The sequence below is a fragment of the Octodon degus genome, unplaced genomic scaffold, assembly GCF_000260255.1.
Source record: "Octodon degus isolate 3935 unplaced genomic scaffold, OctDeg1.0 scaffold00012, whole genome shotgun sequence".
Lineage (NCBI taxonomy): Eukaryota > Metazoa > Chordata > Mammalia > Rodentia > Octodontidae > Octodon > Octodon degus.
The window spans coordinates 15,782,516-15,793,270 of record NW_004524588.1 but is presented as its reverse complement, the minus strand read 5'-3'; the positions used below and the strand labels follow the sequence as shown (position 1 = coordinate 15,793,270).

The window sequence follows — 10,755 nt, the reverse complement described above, 5'->3', positions numbered from 1 at the left end:
TTTTTTTTTGAGACAAGGCTTCTTTATATAGTCTATGCTGGTCTTCAACTCCAAACATAAAACACAGCCCAGGCTGGCCTCAAACTTGCAATCCTTCAATCTCACCCTCCCAAGTGTTGTCATTATAGGCAAGTACCACTACTTCCAGCTTGCACAAACCAGTCTGATTTTTGTGACCTACAACAGAGTCCCAACTAACACCTATTTTCTTCCCTTTCCATCCCACAAGCAGGAGTTTTCAACCAGATTTTCTTGCCTACGCAACTGAACAGTCAATCCTCTTGAATTCCAGTCTTTCCTCCTCCCCCTCCTTCTCTAAATCCCCAACAGTACATGTACAATAATAGACAGGACAGGGGCTGGAGAGATGGCTCAGTGGTCTAAAGCACCTACTTGAAACAAGCTTGGCAAAGCACAGGGACCGCGGTTCGATCCCCAGCACCACATGCCAGCCAGTCCCGCCCCCTGGTGGGCTCAGCTGGCCACACACACACAATAAATAAATGTAATAAATAAAAAATAAGTAAATATTTAAAAAAAAAAAATAATAGACAGGACATCCGAACCATAGTACTTCTCTTTTATAGCTACCTGTCACAAAGATTGTTAATCTTCTTTCCTGCCAACAGAACCTAGTATTTTTTTTGAAAAGTAATGTGCTTTCCATGACAGCAAGTGAAACATGATCAAGAGTTCAATGAGATGTAAATGAAAGTATTCTATGGGACTTCCCCACAGTCAAGAGGGAAAAAAATATCTGCCTAAGAGGCAATTCTGTAATGATGATTAAAGAGCAGGATGATAGATGCCTTAGTCCCCAACCATCGTAATTCCAGACTTCCTCTCTGGTTTTTTTTTATATAAGACAAAACACATGTTAGCTACCTTTCAAGTTGCTCGGACAAAATAGCCAATAGCTGAAGTTAAAGGGAGACAGACTTACTTAGCTCTGTTTGTAAAGGTTTCAGTCCATAATCAGTGGGCTCCAAGGCAGGGGGGGCTTTGCAGAGGACAGTTCACGGTGCCCACAAGGCAGCAAAAGCAGCAAGAGAAAGGAGACAAGCCTCCTCTGCCCCTTACATTGTATGCAGGCTACCACCATATGGCGGGTACACCGCTCACCCTTAATCCCAGCCAGAATTACACCAAACCAACCAGTGGACTGATTTACTAAGCACAAGGCCTTAATCCCAATATCATACCCTCTAGATTCAGTCACCTCTGAAAAGTCCCCATGACCACAAGAGGCTCTGGGGGGTCATCTACACAGACACCATAACAAAAGATAAAGCTACACTGATTAACCAATGAATACTAAAAGATTTTCTAATAAATGCTGCAAATTAGCTGATATATTCCCTACTGAATGTAGTCAAAGACTTTGGTTTACAAGGCCTTATCAATTCACTTTCATCTTTATTCACCATTCCTGTTACATATGATCTTAATGAATCTTAGTTAAAAATTTAAAAATCATACAGAGCTATTGTATTAGACACTGCAAAAATCCATGTAATGAAAGGAGAAGAAACAGACTAAATAAAAAGTTCCAAATATATACTGTCTGTAAGAAATATACTTTCACTATAAAAGAAACATACATATTAAATAACTAAAATAACAAAGAGATGCACCATAAAATAAAAAATAAAAAAGACCAAAACAAAACAAAGCAGATTTGAGACAAGAGTATGAAAAAAAGAAACAAAGAATATTTCATAAATCAGTCAATTCACCAAGATGGAATACTCCAAATGTACACATATTTACCAAATAAAGAGAAAACCATGATTAAAAGTAAAAGACTAAATGCTTTACCCCTAAGACAGCGCTTAAGGCAGTGATACCCATCTACTCTGCCCACTTGTATTCAACACCATCTCAAAGTCCTAGCTATGGAGAGAAGCAACAAAAAACTGAATGAAATAAAAGCTGCAGGCCAGAAAGAAAAAAAGTAAAACTATCTTTATTCACACATAAGTACCTAGAAATCTGGTCCAGAAGCTACTAACACTAGTATCTGTGAATTTAGCTAAGTGAAAGACAAAATATACAAAAGGTAATTGTATATTCAGATACTAGTTACAACACAGAAAATGATGGTTTTTTTAAAAACCTCCACTTACATTAATGTTCTAAGAAAAATAGGGAAAAAGTAATAAAAGATATGCAAGACCTCTACATTGAAAGTTTATAAAACACTGTGGGAAAATAAAAGACAGTTTAAATAAAATGAAGAACATGATAAATGAAACGACTTGGTACATTAGGAGGCCAAAATGACACTGAGCAATCTTTTTTCACTTTTCTGACTCTACTAGGCCCCTACTCTCTCTCTTCCCTTATTCTCCTTTTAAAAATACCCAAATATTTCTGCAGAAATTGGAATGAATTGCAGCTATTTTCCTTACTGTAATTGTTAAGTCTGTTTTCACTGATTTAACTAGTACATAGCTGTGTTTAGCCCTAACCGTCTACTGCCCAAAACAGGTTCTGAAAGTACACATGGCCAAAACTTTGCACTGTGGTGATTCGCCTAAGAGAATAACCCCATGAAGATCACACGTGCAAGACCAATTACCCTGAACAGCTCTAGCTCATCACTCTGCAAGCATAACTTTTTCCCTGGAAACAATTATAAAGGTTTTGACCTGCTGTCTTTTTCTCTGTGAGGCCTTGCAGTCTACAAATGGCTACAGACAACAATAAATCCTGTACACTCTCTCTTTTAACCTCACATATATAAACAGATCCTATGTTAGACACTTAAATTTAACTTCTATGAAAAGACAAACAAGAATAACAAATTGTCAAACGTCTTGAAACTTCATTTTTACAAATCTGCTTTCATGCTTCTGCTAACTTTCCAACTATTTTTATTTAGCTTTCTTTACTTCCCTTCAGGGAGTTTAGTGTTCATGTTCATGTTTCTTTTCAGTATCCCCGGGCAACTCATGCACTTAATGGCTCCAATCACATCCTTCCCTCTTATTTGGAATTCAAAATCTACATTTCCAATATTCTGTGGACATCTTCAAGTGTATGTCTCCCAAATAACTTAATTAACTAGCAATGTATGTTTTAGGTTTTCATATCTCTGAAGTTATCATAAATTATTCTTTTAAATAAAATTTCTCTCTTACAGTTCTCTGTCTTGGTTAGTTTTTAGTACTTACTGATGAACTATCAGTTGATTCACTTTTTTCATATTTCTGTTTCTTGCTCTTTTTTTTCTTTTCTTTCTTTACTTTTTTTGAATGCTTATCTTTTTTCTTCTTTTTCTTCAGAGAATGTTCCTAGGATCAGCAGATAAAAAAGGAAATTAATTTTTATTTTACTTTAGAAAGAAACAATGTAAGGGGGAAATATCCATATTCTAAAAACAACTGAACTCTTCTACGAAGGAAAGTAAAAAACATAACTAAATAAAAACTTCCAAAAAACTTTAACATGCTTTCTGTAATATAGGCACAACTAAATAAGACATATAGTTCAGATTTCCTGCCAAAACACATGATGAACATTTTTGTTTTATTTGTAGATTCATGTGATATAATCAAATAAATACATACTTAGAAATACATGTTTATAAACATACACACATGAGCGCACACATATATCCCCGGATTCCCAACAAAATGTATACAAAACTACTTTGGCTACACCACAAATGGGACCACAAACCAATCATCTCAGGTACTCAAGAAGCTGAGACAGGCAAGTTCAAGGCCAACCTGAACAATTTGCCAAATCCCTGTCTCAAAACACCAAAAAGGGCAAGCAATACAGCTCAGTGGTATCATTTCCCTGAGTTCAATTTCTACTACTAAAATACAAACGGTAAGGCAGGCAGGCAGGCAGGCAGACAGTAAAAGTATACAGATACTGTAATTAGATAGAGATAATGATAGATAGCTTGACAGATAGATAATTACATAAATATGATGTCAGTTAAACTAGCCTGGATTAAAATCATAAGAGAGACTGAAGGGAGGCAAAGAGAGGGACAGAGAAAAGATGCTGAGCAAAAGACACAAAGTTTCAGTCAGATTGCAGGAGTCAGTTTTAATGACCATAGATAATAAAAATACGCATTCCAGTGACCATATACAACCTATACCAGTAACCTCAGTACTTGGGAGGCTAAGGTAGTTGGATTGTAAATTTGATGCCAGGCCTTGGCTACATAATGAGTTCAAGACCAGCCAGGTCTAGATGACAGTGAGACTTGCCTTAAAAAAATACATACATTCCAGGGCCAGGGAGATGGCTCAGTGGAATAAGCACTTCCCTGGCAAGCGCAAAACCTGAGTTCAATCCTCAGTTCCAAAAAACAATAATAATAATAATAATATATATATATTCCAAAATTATGAAAAAAATAGATTTTCAAGTTCTCACCACACAAAAGATATTCATGACATATTTTAATTTATTTCACTGAATCATTCTATAACATATGCACAGACCATAACATCACTCTATATTCCACATACATACAAAATTACAATTAAAAATAAAATTTTAAAAAAATTATAAGAAAAACCAAGGCTTAAATCCTAAACATCAAAACTAAAAGCTTAAAATCCATAACATTGTATTTCCATAAATTTCCCACAATGATCAGAATTTGAAGCCAAGTGTTCCATAAGCCAACTCCAGTAATAAAATCTTTCAGTGTCCTGCTGTTCAAAACATTTAGTTTTTCAAAGAAATAAAGCTATCTAATATGAGCAGGTGTGGTGGTGCTTGACTATAATTCCAGCACTTGAGGCTGAGGTAAAAGGATCCCTGTAAAACTGGGCTACATAGTGAATTCAAGGCCAGTCTGTACTACATCAAGAGTCTGTACTACATCAAGAGACCCATTATGAAATAAAATAAAATAAAATAAAAAAGTGAAAAAAAGCTATCTAATAATGCTAACTACAGAATACTCTGTAATCTATAAAAAGTATATACAGGTGTACTCTCAATATTAATTCAACTTGTGCAAAGAAAACTTATCCTAATATCAGGTAGACCCATTCATATTCACCTTTGAAAACTCCTCAATTCGTTCACTGACATTAGGTAGCATCCATGTATCCTCACCTCGAAGTCGTTTAAGTTCTTTCCGCCTTTCTTCTTTTTCAAAATTGGCTTTTGCCTACAATAAAAAGACAAACTGAAAAGGACTCAACTGCTTTTCACCAAAAAAAGAAAAGAAATTGTACCATTTTCATCTAAAGGTACCTTACTTATGTATGGTCTGTTCCTGGGACTCAAAAATATAAAACAAAATCTTTCCTTCCAAAATACCCATCATCTATAAAAGGAATCACCAGTCAGAGACAGAAACCTTGTACTTATTCTAGACCCTTTCCTCTCCCCAAAAGATTTAGAATCCCTTCTCAGACTAATTCCAGTTGCTGAGTTGAACTTTTGAAACATTTAGAAAACTGATCTCCATGCCTCAGTATATAGTGTCCATACCCTAATATCAACTCCTCTAAAATATCTCATGAAAAATCAACTTTCAAAAAAAAAGACTGGACAAGTGAGGTACCTCACACCTGTAATTCCAGGACTCAGAAAGCCAGCCTGAACTACAAAGTGAGTTCAAGGCCAGGCTGAGCTGCATAGGGACACCCTGTCTCAAAGAAAAAACAAAACAAACAAACAAAAAACAACCTACCATACTGTCAACTTCCATTCATTTTTTAGCAATGGTCAAATGAAGGCAGCTTTTCCCAGAAAGCTGTTTCCGCCCTCTCATTTTTCCTCTCAACTCTAAAGCCAGTTTTGGTCCTTCTCAAACAATGTATTTCTCGACTATGAAATATAACACAGCTTAAAAACTGTACTATCTCCAAAACTTGCCTTGAAATACAAAAGAAACTGGAATAAAAAGTATTTTACGTACGCTGAAATCAGGGAACAATGCCAATCTTTTTACCTGTCCAAGATTAATCTCCCACTCTTCCCCTTTAAGTCCAGTTGTACCCATCTTCTCTCTTGCCTGCCTCCTCCAACTTCTCTACTGACTCCTGCACATCCGCATTCAAACTCGCTTAAAACTCACTGCAGCCAGGCATGATGACACACACCTGTAATCTCTGCCCTCAGGAGGGTGAGACCGGGTATTGCAGAGCTCAAGACCAGCCTGGGCTACGCGATGAGTTCAAGGCCAGCCTGAACTGCACTGCAAAACCCTGTCTCCAAAAAAAAAGGGGGGGTAACCCCTCTCATTTTAACAAACAAAAGCCATTACCATGCCCTATGTTGCTCTCAACAACTCTGCCCTTTCATTGTCACATTTTTTTAAACACGTTAGGTAGCTTTTCAGATAACTAAAAGCTCACTTTCTCCTTCGCAATTTCAATTTCTCAACCTTCCACGAGAGGCTAAGTTCCTCTCGGGCTAACGCTCACGGGGATCACCGACGGCTGACAGTAAATCTGGCCTGCGGGCGACACCCGAAACGCCAGGCGGCTCCACTGACACGCGCCTCCGCAGGAGTCGCTGGACACCTGCGACTTCACTTCGGAGAGCGCAGGAGCGACGGCCGGAGCTAAAGTACCACACCCGGGCAGCGGAGTACTTGGAATGTACGCGGTCCGAGGCAAAGAAACTTCAAGGAAAAATAAAACGCACGTCTCTGAAAAGAGGATGGGCAAATGTGACCTGCCCCAGCGCTTCGGAGACAAGAAAACACAGAACGCTCGGCCGAGGCGGGATGCCGAAGCGGTCGGAGAACCAGAGGGCGGGCTCGCTCCTGCTGTCCAGCCCCACGACTCTAAATAAAACTACAGTTTCCTCGGAAGGAAGGTACCTGACGCAACACCTCCGCCCTGGCAAGTCGGGTCTGCTCCTTACGCTCTTCGATACTCTTCTCACTTTCAAATCTGCCACTGGAAGCCGCCATAGTTGTTGCTGTCGTAAAGCTACGAAGCCGTCAGGCAATCCCACTGTACGACTTTCGACTGTCGTAATTCAACGCACAAACCCGGACTTCCGCTTAGGGAGGGCAGCGCAGGGGCGTTGCTCTGCTGACTGCGCAGGTGCAGGAGTTCCTCAAGCAAGCGGGGCGGGTCCTCTAACGCCCGGCTGAGCGATGTTCAGTCTTTGCTTGGGGATGAAAGGAGCCTGGGCCAACAAGTCGATGTTGAAGCTTCTGTGTTTCGCTTTGATAGATTTTTTTTTTTAAGATATAGAATACAGCCAGGTGAATTTTGGAATGTGCTTCATAATTTCTCCGTGCTTATTTACATTACGAGTCATTACGAGTTTACAGCATTTCTCCTCTGCCCTCACCTCACTATTCATCCAAACATTTTTTTTTTTTCATATAATGGGCAGTTACCTATTAGAACGAGGATCTTCTTGGCTTTCTTTTATCATTGTACCTCCCAAATAAAACTAAGTTCCAGGAAGAATAGAACATTCTAAAGTATCTTATAAAGAATATAAAACACCAAGCTTAGATTTAGAATCATAAAAGGCTGGAGAGAGTAAATATAAACTAGATGCCAAAAGATCAACCAGGTGTAAATATTCGTTCGGATTTCATAAAATTAAATGTGTATGTACAAGTTTTCCCAGGAATTTCTGCTTTAACTCTCACGCTTTGGAAGTCGTAAGCATATAATGTTTACGTGTTTGCTACATAATGGAATGCATTCATTTATTTAAGACATTGAATTTTAATGGACAGATAACGATAATAACCGAAATGTATTTCAGTCCATTCTGGCCACTGTAGCAAAACTAAAAACTAAATGAATTAAAAATAACAAATATTATTAAAAATAACAAATATTTCTTTGTTATTTGAAGTCTGGAAAGCACCAGATTCCAGGGCTGGCATATTTGATATCTGGTGAGGACTAAACTGTTTTATAGCTGGCTTGACCTGTCTTTTTGAGATAAGGGGTATTAGGTATTGGTTATTAGATTTTTCATGTCCATTAAAATTTCTTTTATATAGTTGGGTGCTCTCATATTTGGTGGGTTCATATTTATGGTTATCTCATCTTGGATTTTTTTCCCCTAACCAGTATGTAGTGAACTTCTTTATCTCATTTAGTCGTTCCTTATTTGAAGTTCTGCTTTTGAAAAGGATAGCTACCGCTGTTTTCTTCTGAGGTCCTACAGCATGTAGTATTGTTATCCATCCTTTGACTTTCAGCCTATGAATTTCTTTGTAGGTTAAATGTGTTTCTTGTGTACAGCATACAGTTGGATTTTGTTTTTTAATTCATTCTGCAAATCTTTTTAATTGTTTAGCTGAGTCCATTTACATTGGTAGTTATAACCGATATGTATTGACTTACGTTTGTCATGTTATTTTCCTCTTTTTGGTTCCCTACTTTTCTCATTTGTTTGTTTACCCTCTTTGGTACTTTCCGTTATCATTCTTAGAATTGTGGTCATTTTGATCCTTTTCTAGAATATCTTTTAATACTCTGTGTGAGGTTGGTTTGGTTGTCTTAGTTATTCTTTGTCGTGAGAGTATTTTACTTCTCCATTAAACTTGAAGGAGAATTTTGTAAGGTATATCAGTCTGGGTTAGAATTTGTTTTCTTGTAGGACTTGAAATACTTTTCTCCATGCTCTTCTTGACATGATGGTTTGTGGGGAGAAATCTGCTGTTATTCTGATGGGTTTTCCTTTAAATGGGATGCATTTCTTTTCTCTACCACCTTTTAGTATGTTGTTCTCATGCTGCTTTTCTGGGATCTTGATTATATGTCTGGGTGTAGTTTTAATTAGGTTATTACTTGGAATTCTATATGCCTTGGTTACCTGAATGTCAGATTGTTTCCCCATATATGGAAGTTTTCTGATATTACTGCTACCCATATTTTTTCTGTATCATTTGTGTTTGCTCCTTTCTCACTGATGCCTGTTAGTCCTATATTGTTTATCCTTGAATCATCTTGGAGCTGTTGAATTATTTTGTGGATCCTAATTATTTTTAAGAGATCTTTTCTTACCTTTTCACTAGCTGCACTGGTGTCTTCAAGGTCTGAAAGGCTATATTCACTTTCATTCAAAAGGTTTTGCCCACTTGTGATGGAGTTTTTAATTTTTTGTGTATCCCTTTGAATCTGCTTCATGCATTTTCTTTCTTTTCTATATTGCTCATTCAAGGTTTCCATGATTTTTCTATTCTTCTCTATTTTTTTATCAGTATCTTCTCTAGAAACACTTAGTAATTCTTTCATTATAGTTATCATTTCTTTTTTTTAACGTGGGATATTATTTCTGATCTGATTTCCTCTGTACCCTTCTGCAGTTGGTTCTTTACTTCAGTTGCCATTATTTCAGAGTTTCAGCTGTGTGGTTTCCAATTTCTTCTATGCTGATGTCTCCTGGGTTTGTTCTGGGTGGGCTCAGGGCCTGAGAATGCATTTTGCTCCTTCTTTTTGTCATTTTCTATTTCAGAGAGAATTCTTTATTTTTATTTGTGATACCTTTTTGTGATGATTTGATAGTAGGTAGCTGTATCATGAAATCCAAGTCTCTCTGTAAAGAATCTGTTCTTTAGGTACCTCTCCTGTGTCAGAGATTCTTGTTTTGTGTTTGTCCCAAGTTTTTGCCTTCTCTATTGATTCAGAGTGAGATACTGTCCTCTATCCTTTGATATAGGGGTTTGGTGAGGTTTTTACCCAAGAACCTCCCAATATTATTACCCAAGGGAGAACGTGGTTAAGGTAGATATGGTTTCCTAATTATAGTAGTACAATCAGCAATACTAATAATAAATAGTGAAATTTAGAAATTGACAGACTTAAGGCTGGGGAGATAGCTCAGTGGACTAAGTGCCTTCTTAGTTAAGCACAGGTACTGGGGTTTGATCTCTGGCACCACATGCCACACTGGCCCAGACCCAAGCATGCTGAGCTGGCCACTGAGACCAGGCATGGTGGTACACACCTGTAATCTCAGGGGAAGCTGAAAACAGGAGGATCACTGTGAGTCTGAGCTGCATAGTGAGACCCTGTACCACATACATTTTTTTAAAAAAAGAAGAAAAGAAATAGACAGACTTTTGTAACTACCTGGTATGTACTTTAGACTATAGGAACAAACGTTATAGCTACACAACAAAGCAGATTTTAAGTTGGGAATTAGTATTTAAGTTAATTCCCCTGAGCTCTGTCTGGGCACTTCCCCTTCATGTACAAGGCATACTAGCTCACCCCAGTTACCTGCTACCATCTCTGTGCCATAGGGATTCTCCCACAAGTCTGGGTCTTCGTCTGGGCCCCACTGGGCCTAGCTGTATGCCTCAGCTGACCAGGTCTAGATCTATGGAAATGAAAATCGACTGGCCAGGCCTCACTTGATTCTGGCTGTTGTGCTTGGCTCCTTTCAGCTGTGCCCCATCAAAGTAGACCCACCTGAGCCTGATGGCTGCTGTGCTACGCTGCTAATTCCAGGTGTGACCCACTGAAATGGAGTGGACCAGCTGGGCCCAGCTGGCTGTTGGGTTCCTAGGCACCTTCCAGGTGTGGCCTACCAAAGGCAAGCAACTGTTCATGATGCCACATTTTGTAGAGGTTAAATTTTATCAATGTGTAAAATAAACATCAAAGACAGTTAAGATCATCCTTGAAAATCTACTAGATTGAGCTTAAGCTAAAGATACGTAGGCTGAAGAAAACCACCACATATAGTAACATACATGAAATAACAGGTAATTACTATACTAACATGCAACTGTACTAGCAGTCTGCATAACTTTAAAGTTGAAAGGGCCAAGGGTAT

The 10,755-nt window shown here is 38.2% G+C and overlaps 1 protein-coding gene across 2 annotated transcripts in view; it reads right to left on the bottom strand.

Annotated features, from left to right (window-relative positions):
* The window catches only part of Cwf19l2 (CWF19 like 2, cell cycle control (S. pombe)), a 142,555-nt gene extending 135,567 nt beyond the window's left edge, over positions 1–6,988 (bottom strand). The window contains exons 1-3 of one of the 2 annotated variants that reach the window (XM_023709448.1): positions 6,815–6,988; positions 5,039–5,149; positions 3,177–3,296 (exon numbers count right to left, since the gene is read on the bottom strand). In XM_023709448.1, coding sequence (XP_023565216.1) covers positions 3,177–3,296; positions 5,039–5,149; positions 6,815–6,907 — 324 coding nt within the window. In that variant the 5' untranslated portion in view covers positions 6,908–6,988. Of the gene's footprint in view, positions 1–3,176; positions 3,297–5,038; positions 5,168–6,814 lie in introns of both variants that reach the window. The other variant, XM_023709449.1, reaches the window with a different exon arrangement.
* Between the last annotated feature and the right edge of the window lie 3,767 nt (positions 6,989–10,755).